We start from the raw sequence: 23,986 nt of genomic DNA, 5'->3' as shown, positions 1-23,986 counted from the left end.
GAAAACAGAAAGTGCAGAAGTTACAATAAATAAGATGAAAAATGTTTTGTAAAATTTTCTTTTAATTAAAATCATAAAAGTATTAAACACAAGATTATTTATTCCTTAACTGCAACACAAGATAATTAGACATAAGCAACATAATTAGAAAATTTTTTTTAAAAATTAAATAATATATATTTATGAGAATTAAACTACTAAGACACATACTGTAAACTACTGTAAGTTAAATACAAAGAAAAAATAATGTAGTTATATATATTGAATCTCTACTCTACATTTTTAGATCACCTCATTTATTATTATTACATTTTTTCCTTATGAGTAATACTAATATTCAAATAAAACATTAATTTGGCATCTAAAAATGCATTACAGTTTACATATACAATTAATAAATTTTAAGTTATAATATTTTGCATAATTTGTTTAGATTTTCAACAGAAAAATAAATAATACAAACTATGAATTCTGAATATTATACAGGCATTTAATTCTATAATCTACATACTGTATAATATTTTAAAAGTAATATTCTAAAGGGAACCAAATAAAGTGGTGTCATATGGGTGAGCAGCCTGAAAAAATGTCCCGCATAACAAACAACATAAGACTATCATCACACTAACATGTTAAACATGGAGCTAAATTTGTTTTACATTCTGGTGTTTAAACAGAGAAAATGTGTCTTTGATTAGACAAGACAATTACCAGAGACGTGACCTTAATTACTATACTATTACAGAAGAGTTAAATGAGCATGTCTTGAATAGGAACACAGAGAAGCCACCTTCTCTTCAGTTTTTTCTGATGATAAGAAGAGAACATAAACAGACCATGCGTACTGTAATCATCACCAACTTTTCAGACATGGAAAGAGGCTCAGACCAAGCCAAACAGAAGCATTCCAGTGATATGAACCGTCAAGCAGATCTGTTAACAACAGTATCCACGTAGTACTTCTGGATGATTATAATGAAAAGAGGTAAACCACTTTAGGTAATACCTGTGAATCTGAATATCACAAAAAATCGAAACAGAAGTGCAACACTGTCAAAGCTATGATGTTCATCCCTACAGAAAAATTGAGAATATACATCTTAAATGAACTGTTATGTATACATACATGTTAAATTTTGTAACTGAGAAATAAGTAAATTCCCAGCATATTCAGGGCTGGGGATGTTTTTATTATTCTATGAACTATTTTACTGTTTTGAGTAATACCATTTTGGAATGGATTACTGCATTCATTATGCAAGGCAGTATTGTAGTAGATTTTGTGGCAGTTTTGTGTTTGACTGCATGCGCAACCAGATGACATCATGTTGTTTTCGTAATAATTGCCAGCATGACCAGCAAACTCACACACATTATTACCCTGTGCAAAGATGTTCAAATATTTGTGTAGATGTCTTTCTGTTTTAATGAATAGTCATGTTAACTTATAGTTGTGTTAATGAATAGGCGTGTTAATAAAGTTCTGTTTTAGCGAAGTGGAATCATGTCTTTGAAGATTACAACCGAGCCATAACCTTCACCCAATATAAATTGGGGACTTGTCTATATGCATGAAGCTTCATATTGGTTCCAATTCAGAAGTAAAACAACAAAAATCAGCATTATATTTTCAAAATTATATAAATAATATATTTTCAACGCTGATTTTTGTTGTTTGACTTCTGAATTAGTATTTATTCAGCGTGTTTTTGCGTCTTAATTCATATTGGTTGTTTGTTCAGAAGCTTTCATGTTCTTCCTTGCAGCCACTGCCATGGAGGAAACAGCTGCTGTGAAGATACCAATTTATAATCCTATTGACCTGGCATTGTGGTTTGCTATGTGCGAATCAACTTTTGCTTTAGCTGCACCCTAGCCTGTACCAGATACCAAGACGAAGTTTAACTATTGCATTATGCATTTGCCGCCTGAGATTGCCTCCTTGGTTCGAGATATCATACTTTGGGAACGCACAGATTCTTCTTACGAAGACCTGAAAGTTGTCATTACGGATCATTGTGAGGAAAACAATACTAATGAAAAGCAGAAGTTACTCGCCAGTGAGCAGCTTGGAGACAGAAAACTTTCTGATAGCTTTATGTCATGAAAAGGCGTACTGAAAAACAGCATATATCAGACTTATTTTTACTAGTTATTTACTCAGCAAATGCTGCCAAATGTTCAATCTATCCTCGCATTGGTTGAGCCGTTCGATTCTTGGAAAGCTACCAGCACTGCCAATGGAATATTGGAAGTTACACCCACATGTAAGTGCAGTTTCTTCACCTGTTTCTGTCAGTGTTCCCAATAATTCTAAATTGGATTCTCTACTGGATGAGGTCTGCATATTGCATGGTGAGGTATTGTCTCTACGATGATCTCGTACTTTGTTCCACAATGTACATTCCAGGAAAACGAACCAGGGAAAGTGTAATGGCAACTTGTGCTTTACCCTCCGAGTCTCATCGCCTTTTTATTAGAGACAGAAAGTCAAATAAAATATTTTTGTGCAACACTGGCTCAGATCTCGGTCTCTTCTCAGCAACCAAAGATGAAATGTGTCAGGCACATATTATGATGTTTTCAGCTGCCAACGGTACTCGCAGTTTTGATTTCACTTTTTATGTGTGTAAAGTGCCAACAAATATCATTGGATTCGATTTTTTGCATTATTTTGATTTACTACCTGATTTAAGAAACAAAAAGCTTGTTGATTTAAAAATTAATTGCAGACTAACCTTGAAACTTTATACCAATGCATCGGATGTGGCAGTTGGTAGCTCATTAATGCAACTGCATAATTCAGTTTGGGAAACCAAATTGTGTTTCTATGCATTAAACTCAGCAAAAGTCAAAGGAAATGATCAATTTATGATTGATCAGCTATATATTTGTCAATTAGAAAATTCTTGAAGGCAGGACATTTACAATCTACAATTTGTCAATTAGAAATTCTTGAAGGCAGGACATTTACAATCTACACAAATCAAAAGTCCTTAATACTGTACAAAGTCCGAAATACGGACTGGTTGGGACTTAAGCGATTCCAGATCTGGGATTTTATGGATAATAGATCATCAATTTAAATCTGGTAAGATGGCAGGCAGAAATTATACAATTAAAATTAGGAAATCATAATTTATGAAATAAAGAACAATTATGATCTAAAGGGTATTAAAATTTACAAAAGAAAGCTTAATATTTATTTGTTTACTTTATTAAACATTTCTTTCAATGTAAGGTGTTTAAGATGCTTCCACAAAAAATTCAAAAAGTTCCTTTTACTTTTTTCTTGTGTCACAAACAGTGGACTTTCCAGTGCCGTACTCCTCGCATAATTTTGAAGCAGATATGCCTTTATCCATTTTTTGCAGCAATTCCAATTTTTATTTAATGGACATCGAAACATGGTTTCGCTTTGTAGATACTTTGGCAACTCCAGAATTGGAAACTCTTTTTGACATAATCAAAAGTTCAAGCTTAGTTTTTATAAAATTGTCGTAATAATAACACAAAATAATAAGCTTGATCAAATTAAAAGATCAGAGAGCAGCACAGTCTGCTACATTAATTGAAATGCCTTAGAATCAATAAAGATAATTTTAGCCAAATTTAATAGCGTCCGTTATACATTATTGGCTGTGTATCACAAGATTGGCGACGAAAGCTAAGTTATTTCGCTAAATTTTATCTTGCTCCTATTGTGTATTGAATTATATATAAATTGTATTAGTTTAGTTATTCACTATACCTACGTTTATTTCTTGTACATGCTTCAAACTAATCCGAGTCCTGAATAAATACACTCATATACTTAAAACTTTATCTTTTAGATACCGCCTGGTGCAGTCTCTATGGGTCCTAAATTCTGGTACAAAACATTTTCCTAAGTTCTAAATTTTCACCGTGCCTAAACTTTGGATCCCAGTGCTTTCCCTAAATCATAAAAACTTCTCATTCCTTAATTTTGCAGATCAGTGCTTCAAATTCCAAAAATTTCATCTTCTTTAAATTTTGCGTCCGATGCCAACATATTCTGCCGCCGCTTCTGGGTTTATGGTGAATAACATATCAGTTATTCTTAATTAAAATAGCACTAAACGTAATCTTTTGGCCTATGAGTTTCATTAACAAAATCTATTTTAGCATATAAAAAGAAATTTTTGTTGAATTTTTCCTCATCAACATTTCTTAGAGCATTTAAAAATCTATAATCATCCCCAAGTGTAATGTTAGCATAAACGGTTGCATACTCTTGTTATTCAATTACTAAATTTAGACATCACAGCATGAGTTATTACTGAAGCTGTCATGTATTGATAAACATGCAGTGATGAAAGCAAAATATAATAAATAATGACTCGCCAGGTTGGCGTCAGGGATATAAAATAGGTAAATGTTTCAGTTTGAGATGTATGCCAAGTAGATACTTAGCTATGGAGCCAAATTATTAATCTCACAAATTTATGCTTACATAATTGTTTTTCCATAACAAGGTATTTTATTTAGTGCCTAAATGAAATTAAGAATCAGAATTTTTAATTGAAAATCTCCATGTTTTATTATGGAAGAAAAAAACAAATGTACATGCATAAAGCATTAATAATAATAATAAAGAAAATGTTTGTGGCTTAGAAGTACGGATTTTAGATCATTCCAGATAATGGACGTCCAGATTTCAGACTTTGTACTGTATATGCTTTAAAGCATAAGCCTGAAAAGTGCTCTCTGCGACAACTTCATCATCTTGATTTTATTGGCCAATTTTCCACTGACATACAATACAGCAAAGGCCGTGACAATATTGCTGCTTCTGCCTTATTCAGAGTAGAAATCGATCAGCATCTGATAATCAACACATTGATCATAAAAAGTTATCTAAAGCATAAATTCAGGACTCCAAAATTTCAGAATTCTTTATCTCAATCTTCAACAGTTTTTAAACTATAGAAACATTATTTTCCTATAGATGTGCTACTTTTGACCTATAATGACAAAATTTATTAAAACTGCTGCTCAATCTTGCCAACAATGTCAATGTTCTAAAATTCATAGACATTCAAAATCACCTTTGGGTACCTGTTCCTTGCCTGATGCAAGATTTGCACATATCCATATTGATTTCATAGGTCCTCTTTCACCCTCTGACGGCAACTGTTATTACATGACATTTATTGACAGGTTTACCAGATGGCTAGAAGTCATATCTACTGCTGACATGTCAGCTCGGACTACTTGCAAAGTGATAGTGCATAACTGGATAGCTAGATTTGGCTGCTCTGTATCAATAACAACTGACTAAGGACAAAACTTTGAATCTCACTTATTTAAGGATTTAATGAAGATTTTGGGTAGACAACTGCTTATCATCTTCAATTCAATGGGCTGATTGAGAGATTTCATAGGCAGCTCAAAAGTGCAATAATGGCTCATAACAATCAAAAATGGACTGCAATTCAGCCTATGGTTCTGCTGGGTATCAGATTTGCAATTAAGGAATATTCTACTTGTGCTGAACTTGTTTACGATACCACACTGTGATTACCCTCAGATATGCTGAATGCTGCTAATTTCATGCCTCTTTCTGAATCTTATGTGACACAGTTTCGAACAGTCATATATTCAGTTAGACCGATTCCAACCACCAAACATGTTGAACCATCAATTTATGTACACCTGGGCACTTCAAACCTGTTCTCATGTATTTCTGCATATCGATACTGCTAAACCTCCTCCAACTCCACCTTACATTGGTTCTCATGCCGTTGTTCAATGAATGGACAAAAATTTTATTATTGAGGTAAATAATAAAGTGATTACTAACAGTGAATGTCAAGTACATTTTCCCCAAAAAACTGATCACTGTAATATGATTGAAGTTTTTCTCTTGTCTGCTACAAACGCTATAGTATTTAAGTACAGTACAAAGTCTGAAATCCAAACGTCCATTATCTGGAATGATCTAAAATGCAGACCTCAAAGTCACAACCCCCCCTTTTTTTTGTATGCTTTACACGCATGCGCATTTGATTTTTTCCTCCATAATAAAACATGCGGAGATTTTCACTTAAAAATTCCGATTCTTAATTTCACTTGGGCACTAAATAAAATATCTCGTTATGAAAAACCAATCACGTAAGCATAAATTTGTGAGATTAATAATTGGGCTCCATAGGTGAATGTTTGCTTGGCATACATCTCAAACCAAAACATTCACCTATTTTATATCCCTGACGCTAGCCTGGCAAGTCATTATTTGTTATATTTTGCTTTCATCACCACATGTTTATCAATACATGACAGCTTCAGTAATAACTCACGCAGTGATGTCTAAACTTTTTTAATATTAGTAATTATAACAAGAGTATGGTAACCTTTTATGTTAACATTACTCTTGGCGATGATTAAAAATTTTTAAATGCTCTAAGAAATGTTAATGAGGAAAAATTCAACAAAAATTTCTTTTCATATGCTAAAAATAGATTTCGTTAATAAAACTCATAGGCCAAAAGCTTACATTTAGTGCTATTTTAATTCAGAATAACTGATTTGTTATTCACCATAAACCCAGAAGCAGCAACAGAATATGGCCGCACTGTATAGCAGAATTTAGGGAAGACAAAATTTTTTGGAATTTAGGGAAGCACCGAGCGGCAAAATTAAGGGATGAGAAGTTTTTTTATATTTTCGGGAAAGCACTGAGATGCAAAGTTTAGGCGCGGTGAAAATTTAGAACGTAGGAGAGCACTTTGTAGCAGAATTTATGACCTGCAGAAACTGCACCGGGGTTATCTAGCAATGGCCCTAGATAAAGCCTAAGTATATGTGGGAGTTTATATATTCAGGACTCAGATTAGTTTTAAGCATGTGCAAGAAATAAACGTAGGTATAGTAAATAAGAAAACTATTCCAATTTAGGCTTAATACAGTATGCAATAGGAGCAAGACAAAATTTAGCAGAGCAACTTGGCTTTCGTCTCCTATCTTCTGATACACAGCCAATAACGTATAATGGGTGCTGTTAAGCTAGAATCAGCAAAGCGAAAGTATGTTTCGATGACCATTAAAAAAAAAAAAAAAAAGGTGGAATTGCTGCAAAATATGGATAAAGGCATATTCGTCTCAAAATTATGTGAGGAGTAGGGCATTGAAAAGTCAACTGTACATGACATAAGAAAAAAAACAACTTTTTGAATTTTTTGGATTCCGACACTCTACTTAGAATGAATAACAGGAAAAGTGTTCGTTTAGCTAAAAACGACGATCATGACAAATTGATGATTGAGTAGGTCAGACAGCGTCGCAGCGATGGCGTGCCATTGACGGGTCCAATGTTAACGGCTCAAGCCAAAATATTTCATGAAGAAATGAACTTGAACACTGAGTGAACATATTCAACAGGTTGGTTAACCAAATTTAAAAATCGCCATGGTATAAGACAGTTAAAAATTTCAGGTGAAAAAGCTTCAGCTGATAATACTGAAGCTGCTGAACTATTTGCAGATGAATTCATTGAACTCATTACTAGTGAACAATTATCTCCAGAGCAAATTTACAACACTGATGAAACTGGTCTTTTCTTGCAATATTACAGAGAAATACCTTGGCAACCTCTACAGAAAAGGTTCCAACTGGTGTCAAAGATTCCAAAGGGAGACTAACAATTTTAGTGTGCGCAAATGCTGCAGGAACGCACAAGTGCAAACTTTTCGTAATCGGAAAACATGCACGACCTCGAACATCTAAAGGAGTAACGATTTTCCCCGTTATATATCGCGCAGATAAAAGAACATGGATGACACAAGCATTGATGAATGATTGGTTTGAAAATAATCTTATACCCGAGGCTCAGCAGCATTTGAATTTGGTTGGTTTACCGGACAACTCAAAAATAGTCCTGATTGTAGACAACTGTTCGGCTCATATTTCAGTTAAAGTTTTAGTGAAAGATAATGTATCCGTATTAGTCTTCCCTCCAAATTGTACGTCCATCATTTAGCCTATGGATATCGGAAGAGTGCGCATGCTGAAATGCAAATATAAAGTAACATTTTTAAAATTTATGTTAAATTTCTTGAAAAATGGCAAGGCTATTCAAGAATTTTTGAAATATTTTAGCATAAAATCTGCTGTGTGAAGCATCGCAAGATTGTTTGAGGATGTGTCTCCAGATACGTTAAAGTATGCTTGGCATAATTTATAGCTTGCTACGATATTTCATGATTAGGACAATGAAGATGATAGCCGCGAATTTGAAGGTTTTCGGATATCGCAAACTAAAAGTGAAATTTTCCAGTTATTGGATTTTGTAAAAAAATGCAGAGAAGCGATAATAAATGAAGATGATATAACAGAAGTTTTTTATTGCGATGACAATGCTCCAATCATTAATCAATTAACGGACGGAGAAATCTGTAGTAGGGTTCTAGATCCAGAAAATACTGCTACCGATAGTGAAGAAAGTGGCAGAGAGGTTACTGAACACAAAAACATTTTGATTGCAAGTTAGTCAGTATTCTCGACACAGCAATTACAGGACTTGAATAGTGGAACTTTGTAACTAAACAAGAAATTATGTCTGCTTATAGAATTAAAGAGAAAATATTAGCAGAAAAAACGAATCAACTTGAACAACTTACATTGAAAGAAATGTTTTATAAAGTAAACAAATAAATATTAAGCTTGCTTTTTGTAAAATTTGATACACTCTAGATCATAATTGCTTTTTATTTCATAAATTACGGTTTCATATTTTTAATTGTATAATTTCTGCATGCCATCTGACCAGATTTACCATATTTACGCGAATCTAATGCGCATCATTTTTGGCCAAATGTAGTACTCAAAATTGGGGTGCGCATTAGATTCGAGTGCAAAGTTCGCCGATGACGTCAGCAGTTCGCCGATGACGTCAACAGAATTTAAATCGTAACAATGGATTACTGTATTTCTCGACTACATTTACCGTTACATTTATCGTTGACACATTATTGCATACTGCAGAGTACGTAGTCACGAAATGGAGGGCAAGCAGAGAAGAATGTCATATGACGCTACTTTCAAACGTAAAGTAATTCTTTATCCTGAAAGAAATGGCAATAGAAAGGCTGGGAGAGAGTTTAACGTAGCTGAGAGCAATGTTCGCTTGTGGCGGCAACAGAAATTGGCACTGTTTGCAACTAAAACTAGTAGAAAGAAATTCACTGGCCCTTGCAAAGGAAGACACCCTAAAATTGAAGAAAAAGTTTTGGAATTTGTACGTGAAAGGAGGAAGAATGGACAACCTGTGACTAGCGACACTATAAGAAATAAAGCAAAAGAGGAGGCTGAAGTTCTTGGAATACTGAAACGAGAGTTTAAAGCTAGCCGTCGATGGGTGGATCGGTTTATGAAGCGGATGGGCTTATTTCTAAGACGCCGTACAACAATATGCCAAAAGCTTCCTGCAGATTTTGAGGGAAAACTACTAACATTTTAGCGGTATGTCATCACACTTCGGAAGGAAAAGAATTTTTCAATGGGGCAAATTGGCAACGCTGACGAGATGCCAATTTGGTTTGATATGCCTCGTAACTACACCATTATGGAGAAGGGGACTAAAAAAGTTATCAAAATAGTGAATAAAGACGTTTACTATTAACCACTGATTGTAGAAACTGTTAGCTAGATAGAAATGTTACCATTTATTTCATGTTCATACTTTACGATATGTACCGTATATACGGTAGTGGTAATTAACAATGATTGTTTCACATAACAATAGCCCACTAATAGGTTAATTCTATGTTCTGTTACTTTATGTATAAATCCATTGTTGTATAAAATATGGTATCTAAATTTAAATAAAATTATCATACCATTGATTGATAGTTTATATACAAATCCATTGTTGTATAAAATAAGATTCAATAAATTCCTCAAACCATTGATGCACATTACATTCGCCGACAAACAATTTTTTTATTATTTAAAGTTTTAAAATGGGGATGCGCATTAGATTCGCATAAATATGGTAAATTGATGATCCGGAAAAATCCCGAATCGCTGAAGTCCTGACGAGTCCAGATTTCGGACTTTGTACTGTACTTCATTAATATGTTTTGCATAACGTTTGAGAGTTGCTTAAAATTCGTATTTTGTTAACTTTTCACTATTTTTATTTAATTAAGCTATATATATTTCACATAGAATTTGAGTATATTATTACTTATATATTAAAATTCACATATACTTTGTATTTCTTGGTTTTTGTACATGTATTTTAAAATATAACTTTTATTCGAATGTGTATATCTTAAATTGAAATTTTGCGATCAACCCCTTTTGTATCGTAACTGTGTCACTGGGGGAATACTCTGTGGCAGTTGTTAGAACCAAGCTTCAGTTGCTATTTTTCTCTTATAGTTTGTCACTGTAAGAGTGGCAAACATCTGATCTTTGTTGTAGTTCTACGAATTTTGAAAATAAATATGACGCTTTGAAATATTAGATGTAAAGTTATTTTATTTTAAGCTTATTAGGAGAAAGGAGAACGGTTAGTTCTTGCAAATCTCGAACAATTTGGTGACGACGAACGATATCGGTAAAACAAGTCAAGGTATTTTTATTGGTTTTATCGAATTTAATTTTGTTTGACTTTATATTGCATTTATTTTTATTGAAATGGAATCGTTAATTGAGAAACAAAAACCTGTCAGCGCATCTTTTACAAAAACAATTACCGTATTTGACGGCATATAAGACACACTTTTTTTCCTAAATTTGGTCTCAAAATAGTTACCTGCATCTTATACGTGAAGGACACAGGTTAACTTTCAATACTGAATGCTATTTTTAGCCCGGATAAAGGTCTAGATATACATAACGTTTTCTTCAGCTGCCATAATTATTTTGTGCATGCGTGAAATATCTGTCGCCAAAAAGGGCCAAAGCTCGAAGCTGATGTCGAAGTTCGAACAGGTTCGACAGTCACATTACTTCTATGGAGCCTTTCCTTCTTGACATAGACTTTCTTTGACTCGGCCGACACACATATCGTTAACGGTGCTACTCTGTATAAACGTGTCGGTATCAGTGCTTAAAACCATTTGTTTTAAAAAAATACCCTGGAAAATATGACTACAGGAAACAAGAGATTAAGCTATTCCAAATTCAGTATAAAGAAAGGAGTATTAAACTACGCCAAAGTGCATGGAAACAGAGCAGCAGCAGCAAGGCATTTCGGTCCACCACCTACCGAAAAAATCATACGTACTTGGCGACTGCAGGAAGATCAAGTGAAGACTGCTAAAAAACAAAAACACAAAAACATAACCTTTGATGCCCAGCTCCATCTTGGCCTGAACTTGAAAATGCCGTAAAAATGTGGTTGTTAGATAAGAGGAAATCTGGGATAAGTGTTTCCACCAAAATGATAATCAATGAGGCCAAAGGATTTGCAGAAAAACATGGTAATCAGAACTTTTCATGGTCTGAGGGCTGGTGCTACAGGTTCATGAAAAGGCAAGGCTTATCAATGCGCACAAAAACAACTACTGCACAGAAAATGCCAGCTAGCATTTCATAGGTATGTTATAAATGCATGCAAGAAAACTTCGTTTGATCTCAGTCAAACAGGAAATACGGATGAAATTCCACTCACATTTGATGTCATCCAACAAGACTGTGAGTATGAAAGGGTCTAAATCAGTAACCATAAAAACCACAGGTCATGAAAAAAAGAAAAAAACCGATATACGGTAGTTCTAACATGTTGTGCTGATGGCACAAAACTACCGCCGTTTTTCATATTCAAAAGAAAAACTCATCCGAAAGAAAAACTTCCAAAGGGTGTAATTGTTCCTGTTCATTCGAAAAGCTGGATGGACAAAACTGGAATGAAACTGTGGTTACAGAATGTATGGGCAAGGCAACCTAGTGGACTCTTAAGAAAACCCTCTCTTTTGGTTTTGGATCAGTTTAGCACCCACAGAACTGAAACCATGAAGAAAAAGCGAGAGAATTAAAAACCCAGATCGCTGTCATTCCTGGTGGACTGACTAGCCAATTGCAGCCTTTAGATGCATCGGTGAATAAGCCATTTAAGGAAAATGTGTGAGAACGATGGAACAAGTGGATAGGAGAGCCACATCACGCCCTCACACCCTCAGGTAGAATGAAGCGGCCCTCTATTTCACAAGTCTACGACTCATACACATTGCCCTTAGCTCGAGTACAAAGATGTTCAAATATCTGAGTAGAAGTTCTTTTGTCTTAATGAATAGGCATGTTAATATATAGTTTTGTTGATGAATAGATGTGTTTATACAGTTGTATTTTAGCGTCTTTGAAGATTAACAACTGAGCCATAACCTTCACCCACCATAATTTCATTTGATTCAATCACATCTAATATTAAGTGTTTCTAAATTAGGATTTTTAGTTTTTTTTCTATCTAAATATTCACAGTGGTAGTTTTTAAGTATCTTTTCAATAAAAATACTAATAAAACTAACAGGAAAAAATTGTATACTTACCTCAAAAAACTTGAAAGCATCACTGTTTTTCAGACGCTTTACATAATCACTTAACAGCCTAAATAGATGTGATGATAACATCTTTAAAAATTCATGGTATTTATGTTTTACTGCTAACCAAGCAAAAAATACATTGTTGACAAGAGCTGAACGAAGATCCGTTAACATTCCTGGTGAATGATCATTGGGATCTTCATACAATTGTCGAGTTATTATATAGTCCAAAACAGCATCACCTAAAAATTCAAGTCTTTGATAGCAATCAGTTATTTCATTATATACATACGAAGGATGAGTAAAAGCTTGCAAAAGATAAGCCTTATTTTTAAATGTATAATTAATAATTTTTTCAAATCTGTTTAAACCACTAGTGAGATGAGACAGAGACTGATTAATTAAATCACTTTCCTTAGCAATAATTGGATCAGGAGGAACAGGAGGCCATGACTCAAAATCATGGTTACAGATAGAACTGTTTTTAAGTAAAGGATTTAATCCTAACCAGTACATGAATCGAAGTGCACCTTGCTGACCACAAGATAGTAAGTAAACTCCAATCAATGCTTCAACAGAATCTGCAGTACATTTATCTGAAATGATCTGCTCAGTAAAATGCTGATATTTTGCAGGTGCATTTTTATCATCTTCATCACATTTAGCTTTCTGACTAGATGATTTTTTCGTAATTACTTCATTAACAATATGACAAGGTGGCAACCATGTAGTATTACAACTGAAACAAGTACATATCATATATTCAGGTAACTTTTTTTTCTTGGCTACTTGATATAAGTGAAGATTCTGAATAAGGCCACTTCTCAATTTGGATAGCTTTCCTTCGTCAAAATTAGAGTACTTATTGTACGTTTTCACAGACATAACATATTTTAGAAAAGAATCACCAATCATTTCTAAGCGTTCTAAATCAAATTCATCACCAGCACTTTTCGATGTTAAAGCTTGCAAGATTAAGCTAGGTTCAGGTCCAGGATGATCAGATAATTTAACTTTTACTTCAAAACTAGAAATTTTTTCACCAATTTTGATTACATCTTTAGGTTTTGTGACATTTCTGACACAAGCTTTGATATGACCATTCTTATACAACTTTTCTTTCAGTGCTTTATCACTTGTTTCTAAATTGAATTCTGGCCAAACATGAGTGGGTTTTAAATGTAATGAGCCAATAAATCCCTGAGAAGCAACATTCTGCCTGATTTCTTCAGCAAGTAAAAGAGAGTGCAACCTAAATAATATAGTTGGTAAGCAAGAAACTTTACTAAAAAATTGTGATGGGAATGGATGTATTATACACAATTCAGGAACTAAGTATTCATGATAATTCATATGCTTTTGCTTAGTTTTGCTTAAGACAGACATATTTTCAAAAGTTTCTTTTACAGAAATATATATTGGCTTCCAACAATGAAGAACATCACTTTGCACAGTTTCTACTAATGGTTGCTTATCATTTAGTATTTCCAAATTATATTTTCTTTTATAGTAGTCATTGAATACCTCTGAATTCATTCTGCTTTGTGGTGACATATCATACAAAATATGTATAACATGATGAAAAGTTGGGCGAGTGTTTTCCCATTCATGCATCTTGTAAGAACGCATCAAAACTGATGATTCAAATAACTTTTCATCAAATTGAGTTCTTGTTATGGTTGATGTCTTTTGTTTTATGTCATTATAAGGATGAACTTTAGTGGCATCAATAAAAGGCCAGTCAATGTAATAATTCTCTGCATGATCTAAATGAAAGACAGTTAAAAAAATATCATTATAAAACTGAAGAAACGAAAGACAAATTAAAAAGCTATATACAATCTGTCATTACAAAGTAATTTTCAAAAGTGAAATTTCATATAGAGATAATATATAATCCTCAATATAATGAGTAGGGTATTGGTGTATTTAATTATGGCAAAGCACACGAGGGCTATCTGCCTAAGGGGAGGGATGCCTTTGTGGAGGACTTTCTAAGGGAAACTGGCTTGTATACACGTTACAAAAGGGGAAAACCACAAAAACGCCCATGCAGCCAGCCCGTTCGCGGGATTCGAACCTCGGACCGAACTACCAGTGTTCAGCGCCTTTACCGCTCGGCCGCTGGTGGGCCTCCAATATAATGAGTAATAAAAACAAAAAGTTTTCAGCACACAGTGGGGGATATTTTTTAATGAGACATATTTAAATATCATTTAACTGCATGTGTCAGAGCAACACTATTATAAGATACTATTCTGTAGCAAAATCCTCTCAGTGAAATTGAAAGCATTCAGTATTTTCAATTTAATTCAAACCATGTTTATATCAAAACTGACACTATAAATACCGTACTTTCTACCATTCTTTAGAAGTAATTAGGTTTATATGGCAAAAACTATTTTCAAGCAAAAAATAACTATCATGAGTATAATTTCTGAAGTAATGCATCACCTGCAATATTAATTTTTACTTAACTTACCTTTTATTACATTTATCTATTTCTTATTAGTAAAATAAAGCATTTAATAATGCAATATCCGTGCTCTCCTCATGTTTTGAAAGTAAATTCTACAAATTTGGCAACCAACCGTGGCGCAAATTCAACGAACTGCAAGTCGAAAGTGTGCAAATAGTATTCTGAACTGTATTGAATGACTGTGAATTTAGTGAACTGTTCTTACAAGTTGTTGGATTTATTGGATTACTGTTTAAGCATTTGGATTACCAAATGAAGACAATCATCTGTCGGGTGAGCACAAAACTTTCTTTCCAATATGAAGTTAGTAGAAATTCCAGAATTGGAAGCAGCTTTAAAAAACAGTAAAAGTTTTTAAATCAAAAGTTTGCATAAGCTTATTTTTAATACTAGACCGAAACAACCGGAAAAGATTACGTGAATTTTCTGGCTTTATATTTAAACCAGATACTGAAGAATTTAATAAGAAAATAGATACAGTGCAGAATAGTTTTTCTTTGAATGAGTTAATTAAAGTTTGTAATGTACTATGCATAAATTCAGAGGGATCAAAAAGAGAAGTAGTAACCCGAATTGTCTCTTTCCTATGTGATTTATCTGTATTATTTGAATATATTTTGCATGAAGAAATTAGTGATATCAAAGATGAAACTGTTAATAAAATTGCTGAAGTAATGCTTGATGATAATCAAAGAGACAATCCTGGTTTTAATGAGTCTCTAGTAAATAACAGTATGCAGCTTCCAATTCAAGATCATTTTAAACCTCATCTTAGTTTTTTGGATATTGAAAGTACTGTTAATCCTTTTTCTGGTAATGCATACGAAAATGTTGATAAATGGATTGATGAATTTGAAGATGTCATAAATTCTTTGAAATTGAGTGATTTGCATAAATTAGTTTTTGCTAAAAGATTATTAAAAGGTAAAGCGAAACTATTTATTCAGAGTGAACCTAAAGTTAATGACTGGTGTAAGTTAAAAAAGCTTTTGAAATTTGAATTTGGTAAAGCTTTTAATTCTGCTGAATTGCATGAAATGTTATGTAAGCATAAATTAATGTCTAATGAATCTTTAGATGAGTATTTTTTGAAAATGAAAGAAATGTGTTCCCAAGGTAACATTGAAGATGCTTCATTAATTAAATATGTCATAGATGGTATTCCCGATTCTGTGGTGAGGAAAACTATACTATATGGTTGCGAAACAATATCTGAATTTAAACAAAGGCTAAAACTTTGTGATAAAATGAGATCGGACAATAAAAAGTTTAAAAATCCGAAACCAAAAGTAGACACTCAAGTTGGCATAAATCTTCTCTATGTATAAACAAATCGAATGGGATAAAATATTTTAAATGTAAAAAGTTTGAGCATAAATTAACTAACTGTCAAAACCAGAGCCCCGAGAAACAAGCAGCTTTAGTACAGTGAATTTCTAATAATAATAGAATTATGAAGACTGTAGAAATAAATAATCATTTAGTTGATAGTCTAGTTCACACTGGTTCACATGTTACAATATGCAGTGTAGAATTACATAAGCAAATTGGCTCTCCAAATTTGAATCTTAGCGATATCACATTAAAAGGAATTGAATCAAAGCAAACGCATCTTATTGGCTTTTTTATTTCTGATATTTTAATGGATTGTTTTTCACTTCGTACGAAAATTCATGTTTTAAGTCATTATGTAATCAAATTGTAATAGGTTTGGATGTAATGAATCAGTTTAACTTCTCCTTTACCGAGAATGGCCTTCAAATAATTTCTCATCAGAATAAAAGTAATGTAAACTTGATGACTGTTGAGTCATCTCGAAATGCTAATGTTCATTGCATTATGGGAAATTTGAATATTGCTGTGTCATTGAAAAATGTTTATGATCTTTCGCAATCACCTGGAGTCCCTGTTAATCTAAACAAAAATCTCAAAAGCGGAAGTGGCTTGAAATTTAATTACCTTTCACATCTGGTGAATGCTATTTCTGTCAACGAGATTGATTTATTGCATATTTTGAATGTGGAACATAAAGAAATACTGTGTAAATTAATTAATTTGTACCAACCTCGAAAAATAGACAATGTGACTTTAAGATGCAAGTAAATTTATGCGATGAAAGTCCTGTCTGTCAAAATAGAAGATGCATGTCTTTCGCAGAGCAAAAAATTGTTGACGAGCAAATTATACAATGGTTGGAAGAGGGCATAATAAAGCCTAGTAATTCTAATTATTCGGTGCCTATTGTTTTGTGTAATAAAAAAGATTTTTCCAAAAGATTGCGCATTGAGTATCAGAAATTAAATAAGAAGATTATTAAAGACAAATTTCCACTGCCTTTAATTTCAGAAATGCTCGATCATTTACAGCAATCAAAGATCTTCACAACACTAGATTTGAAAAATGGCTTTTTCCATGTAGACATAGATGAAAAGTGCACAAAATACACTGCGTTCGTAACACATAATGGTATTTATGAATTTCTTAAAGCTCGTTTTGGTTTATGTATTAGTCCAAATATTTTCCAAAGGTATATTTATTCAATATTTCGTGACTTGCTAACTGACGGTGTACTAATTATTTATATGGATGATATTGTCATACCGGCTAATGATGAAGTTGAATGCTTAGACAAATTAGAAAGAGTATTCAAAACTGCTTCGGAATATGGATTACAAATAAATTTCAAAAAGTGCCAAACATGTAATTGAAAACGGAACTATTCGACCATCACCTTCCAAAACCGTTGCTCTTTTTAGGACTAACGGGATATTTTCATAAATTCATTCCTCATTATGCTAAAATAGCTAAATCTCTTAGTGACTTACTTAGAAAAGGTATTGGTTTTAAGTTCAATTCCGAACAACAGGAAGCTTTTTGCAGATTAAAAGAAATTTTCTCTCAAGCACCTATTCTACACATATTTAGACAAGGATATCCATTAGAACTTCATACTGATGCTAGTAGTCAAGGCTTAGTAGCTAGTAGGTGACTGATGCTAGTAGGTGCAGTACTACTTCCCATTGTCTGACGATGGTAATTTTCACCCAATCCAACATATGAGTAAGAAGACTTCACCGCAGCAAGAGAAACTCTGTAGTTACAAATTAGAAGCCCTTGCAGTTATAGAAGCTCTTAAGAAGTTTAGAAACTATTTGTTAGGATCTAAATTCAAAATTGTAACTGATTGTAGTGCTTTTCAGAAAACTTTAGAAAAGAAAGATTTAACTCCTAAGATTGCAAGATGGGCAATGTTTATTGAAGAATTCGATTACAAAATTGTACATCGTTCAGGAAGCCAAATGAAACATGCTGATGCTCTAAGTAGAAATGCTTTAATTTTAACATTAAAAATGTCCGATGTAACTGAGAAGATACAGTTAGCACAACAGAATGAAGATGAACATGTGAAATTGATCAAAAATTTAGTTGAGAAGGGAGAAGAAAATGGATTCTTCCTAAGAAATGATAGTTTGTATGAATTGGAAAATGGTAAAGATCTGCTAGTAGTGACAGAGTCACTACAGAACGAAGTCATACAGAAGGTACATAAAAAAGGTCACTTTGCTGTAGAGTAAACTGTGAATGCTGTAGAGCAAGAATTCTATATTCCCAGACTGAAATGCAAAGTTGAAAACGTAATTGCTAACTGTATAGAAATTATACTGTACAACAAGAAGCAACGAAAAGCAGAAAGATTTCTTCATCCTGCACCGAAAGAAAACGTTCCTTTGAGTACATACCATGTCGACTTTATTGGACCTCTTCCATCAACACATTTTAACTGCGGTCGACACTTTTACAAAATTTACTTGGTTCTATCAAGTGAAATCACCAACTACGCAAGAAATTATTTCAGAATTGAAGCAACAACAGACTGTATCTGGGAATCCAGCCAGAATCATTTCAGATCGAGGTAGTGCCTTTACATCGAAAGAATTTTCAGCTTATTGTACGGAGGAAGGCATAGAACATGTTAAAATTACTACTGGTATTCCAAGTGGTAACGGACAGATTGAGCAAATTCATAAAATCTTGATTCCCGTTTTGTCAAAATTATCACATTTGGTGATTTCAACGAAATGGTTCAAGTATGTTCCAGATGTCCAGAGAATAATCAACAGTACAACTAAGAATCAACAGTACGAAATATTCACCGTTTGAGCTTCTCATAGGCACGAAAATGAAGAACAAGGAAGATCTAAGAATTAGTGAGATATTGAATGAAGGATATCTAAAGCAGTTGATGCAAGAATGTGATGAAATGAGAGAAGATGCTAAAAACAACATTTTGAAGATACAAGAGAATCGTAAGCAATTTAACAAAAGACGTAAGGGTCGTGTGTCGTCGAATGCATCGCGAGTTGTAGCGTGGAGAGTATCGAGAGTACGTGGAATTCCGAGAATGACCAAGCACAGTCGGGAGCTGTATTCTGGTGCTTTGCAGTGAAGCTGTCTCCACTATGATAGCCTGATAATTTGAAGGCTGTGTTGCTGATCATGTCAGCATTTATTTATAGTAGTTCATCGACGACTGTAAAACGTGTTTTGGAGCTGTCCTGACAATACTGGCTAATAAAGTGTGTTTCGATACATGTCAAGTGTCGTCATTATTCACTCCAAATCCACACGAATCACGTACGAACGTGAAGGAAGAAAAATGTAACAACTAGTGTCAGAAGGAAGAAAATAACGGAACAATATATATATATATGTATATATATTTATAAGAATAAATTGAATTTAATTAAAAAAATTAAATTTAAATACATATTTAATTAAATATGAAGAAGAAAAAATTGAATTATGAAAAGAATAAATTGAAGTAAATTAAAAAAATTAAATTTCAATACATATTTAATTTTCCATACTTTAGCCAGTATTTAGTTAAGTTTTGATATACCAATTGAAATCAAGTTCATTAAACTTTTAATATTTTCTTTCATCAAATTTAAGTTTTATTTAACTTCCTAAAGGAATTTTTGAGAAATTTCTGGGAATTTTTAGAGGTTTTTTAAGGACTTCATTTCAAAAAAAATTTTGGGAAATTTTACCTTAAAACTTTAATATTAAAACATTTCAGTTTTTCTAAATTACTTTAATTTTTTGAAATTTTCACACAAAATATCTTTCACTTAATTTTTTTAACAATTTTCACAATTTTTCAAATTACAAACAGTTTACATTTTTTTTCACTACACTTTAATTTCCTTCAAGCAAACTTACATCTCTTGATTGGCTCAGTTACTTAACTCCCTAAATAATTGATTTTACTACCTTTAGGATTTTAAATTTAATTTAATTTAATTTTTAATATTAATGTTTACAAAAATTTTTTTACTATAACAAAGATAGCAGCTTGACACTCAACTTTATCTACATAAGCGCCATCTATATAATTTGAAGAACACACTTCTCTTTCACAACACTTTTGCAGACCTCAACACTCATATAGTAGGTAAGTTAGAATTAAAACTTACTATTTACTTGCTTTAAGTATTTTTTTTTTAATTTTTTATGTAGTATCTAAGTATTTTCTAAATATGAAATTATATTTTTAAATATATATTTGTTTTTTAAAAATTGTGAATTAGTTCTTTTTGTTTCTTATTGGTTTATATGGATTACGTATAGTTCTTTTATAGTTTCTTTTTATTGATATGCATATTCGTGTAGGGGAAGTTTCTGTAGACAAGGATTTCTAAAATACATTGGTTTCTAGATTTTTTATTATTATATAAAAAATTAATTTTTAAAAAATTTAATTTTTTAAGAAAAAGTTTAGTTTTTGACTTTACTTGCTTGTTACTCAAAAGACTTTCCTTTTTGAACTTTAATTCTTAAATGTTACTACTTAAATGTTAATTTCTAAGGGTACACCTTTATTGAAATTACTTTTGGTTTTGACTTTTACCCTTGCCTGCATGAATGACGAAACACGAATTGAATGATTGGAGAGTTAGGTTTGGAGACAACTTCCCCTTGATAAGTCTGTCTCCTGCCTACTCTATGGTCATTCACATATGCATTTTTTAAAAAAAAAATTGTTTAATTTAATTTTAATTTATTAAATTAGTAGATTTATTTTCATGAATAGATTTTGCACTTGATTTGCTTATGCTTCTGAATTTAAATGGTATTGTAGATTAGTTCGAGAATTAAATCTTTTACATGTTTGCACATTTTTTAAAATTATTTTAAATTATTTTGGCTTTTTTCCTTTTTTTAGAATTTAATTTTTTTTTTTTTTTTACTTTTATACGTATTTGTTAAGAATTTAAATTTGTTTAAATGTATATATATTTATATACTTTTGATGCGGCCTATTGTAACCAAAAAGGAAGGTGCATAACTACATGTTATAGCAGTCCCATATACAAAATCTCAACGTTTTGAGCCTACTTGTTTTTCAGTTATGCGAGATACATTGGTATGTACATAACAGGCATCATGAAAAAAAATTTCTTCTGAATCCATTTTGGGAAAAAAAGTCCTTTATTCTGTTTGTACTTACAAATGTAACACAAAAACATTATTTATATGATACTGAAAACAGTCAAAAGGGATATCTTCATTGAAATATGATACCAAAAATTTTTTGCAATTACAATACTTCTTTTACTTTGTACAAGGAAGTAAAAAAGGTGAAGTCCACAAGAAAGTATGATGATAATTTTTGTACAATAACAGATACACTTGCTCATATACTATATCAGGTGAGAAGTTCTGCAGTTTTTTGGATGATAAACACAAATCTTTTTCTTGGGGGGGAGGTTTCCCAAGAAAGAACATTATTCAAGAACATATCTTTCATGTAAAATCAGAATAGGTGCACTGTATTTTTTGGACTATTTAGTCTCTCTAACAGTCCTAAACTGTTTAACGTAGATATTCAGAGATAGTATTATTTAACTGGTCCTTGTTTACAAAGAATGGTTATTCCTATGCTTAAAATTCTGAAACAAGCTTCAAACTGTGCTATCAGAAGTAGCACTGTCTACACATAGCTCAAGTTTTAGGAGCGGTTCTCCCTGCATTCTTCCTTTTTTAAAATAAAAGACCATGATATGGAGAAAATGAAATTTCAAGTTCTCCATTGTTAGGAATGCAATGGAAAAAAATTACATTGCAGCACATAATAAAACTAACCAACACAAAGAGAAAAGACTTTATTTAAGTATTCGCTTTGAACAGTCACCCAGTAACAAAGTAATTAGAAGATAATATGCTGTCATATGAAAAATAAAAATTTTTCGAAGACCCAATCAGTATAGATCAAAATACAAGAAAATATACATATATGTATCTATATAAAAGCACTGGTAAATTATTTTCTCCCAAATATTCAGTTAGCGGTTGTTTTATGAAGACTAAATATATGTCAGCAATAGTAATTTAATCTTTACAAAATACATTCAATTAAAAATTAAGACTGAATGCAGCGACATTCTCCTAATTTTTTTGAGTAATGTCAAATTTATGTCTGCTTATTCTTATACAAACTGTCAAATGGTATTAAAAACAGATATATAACTACCCTTATTTTTTTTTTTTTTTTCCCTTCCAAATATTAGATTCTGGTCTGAACTAAATTTCTGGAACACACACACACACACACACAAAAAAAAAAAAAAAAAAAAAAAAAAAAAATCTAATCTCACACAGAGAGGAAGTAGCACAAATTTAAGACTGCCGATTTCCTGAATTCCATAATGCCGGTAACAGTATGAATATAAAAATTTTACTTTTAACTGAACGTTCTGTCATTTTCTCCTCTTTAACAGTACAGTAATATGTACAAATATAACCAATGAAGGAATTTTTAGTCTGCTAAAACCTGTTGCCCTTTTCCGAAAAAAAAGACTTGTTAAAACAAACAGATAATTGAGGCAATCAGTTATTGATTCTTTGCTTATAATTTGCTCTTACCAATTTGGAATAAAAGCTATTTCTCCTTCTTCGTGACTATTTTTCTTTAAAAAAACTCTTGTTTGATGGCTAAAACTTGCAAACGCTACAAATAAAATAAATTTCCCACTCTAGCACAGCTAAACTCTAAAATTCAGCTTTTCAAAAATATTACAGAGTTACATAATATTTCATGCGAAGTTACAAAGTTATCATTACTAGTATGAATCTTTTATTAGGATAAGAAGAGATTCTTGCCTAAAACCAAAACTTAATGCATTACAAATGCATAAATATTCATTGGTGCTCAAAAGTAAGAGATTAAACACTATTAAGCAGATTTTCCCCCCATTTCCTTCAAATTAAAATGAAAGGGGGATAGATAAAACTGGAAAGCATGTTGTCAAATAATGATGCAACAGTGCTGATGTCACAACTGTAATGTTACTTATACACTTAAATGGAGTTGCGGTAGCAGCAGATATAAAAAGCAGTCATTTGCTCTTTGTCCAAACACACTAGCAATAATGATAACGTCTGTTGCAAAATTATGTTAAATTTGATAAGGTAGACTAAGCAACCATCAATGTTTAAATGACATAATAAAGCAGAGCACTGCTGGAAATTTGAAGGCAGGAAGAAACAAAATTCCATTTGCAAGAAACATCAATGTAACATCTAGTGCCATTTGCAATTTGTGAAAACAATTTCAGACGACTGGATCTAAAAGGCCTGAGAAATAGAATCCAAGAGCCACAGAGAAAATTGGAAATTCACATTTGGCATTTTTGGTGAAGTGACATATGGTTGTTACAACCATAAAGCACTTTCATAAATTCGCTGCTACCAACCAGCATTACCTTAAAGGTTACTGTTTCTTAAAGGCCTCATCAGACAGGGCATTTTGCCAGAATATTCAATGTTGGCACCCCACTAATTGCATCACAAAAGACAGCTCATTTGGTATAATGCAAAGAACATTCGTTTTGCATTGAACTTTTAGTGGACCCATATTATTTCCAGTAATGAATCTAAATTCAACCTCATTCTACATTTGTTTTTGAATACCTTCTCCTCAAAAGAACCTGAACTT

At 32.4% G+C, this 23,986-nt stretch overlaps 1 protein-coding gene across 1 annotated transcript in view; it reads right to left on the bottom strand.

Annotated features, from left to right (window-relative positions):
- Positions 1–23,986, bottom strand: part of LOC118198512 (endoribonuclease Dicer-like) — a 141,051-nt gene that overhangs the window by 17,583 nt on the left and 99,482 nt on the right. The window contains exon 11 of the mRNA XM_035370203.2: positions 12,516–14,275. Within this exon, the coding sequence (XP_035226094.2) occupies positions 12,516–14,275 (1,760 nt within the window). The remainder of the gene's footprint in view (positions 1–12,515; positions 14,276–23,986) is intronic.

The sequence above is a fragment of the Stegodyphus dumicola genome, chromosome 2 (assembly GCF_044657685.1).
Source record: "Stegodyphus dumicola isolate Sdum_Otavi_A_Nest chromosome 2, ASM4465768v1".
NCBI lineage: Eukaryota > Metazoa > Arthropoda > Arachnida > Araneae > Eresidae > Stegodyphus > Stegodyphus dumicola.
The sequence above is the reverse complement of the archived record's forward strand: the minus strand, read 5'-3'. Positions and strand labels throughout refer to the sequence as shown.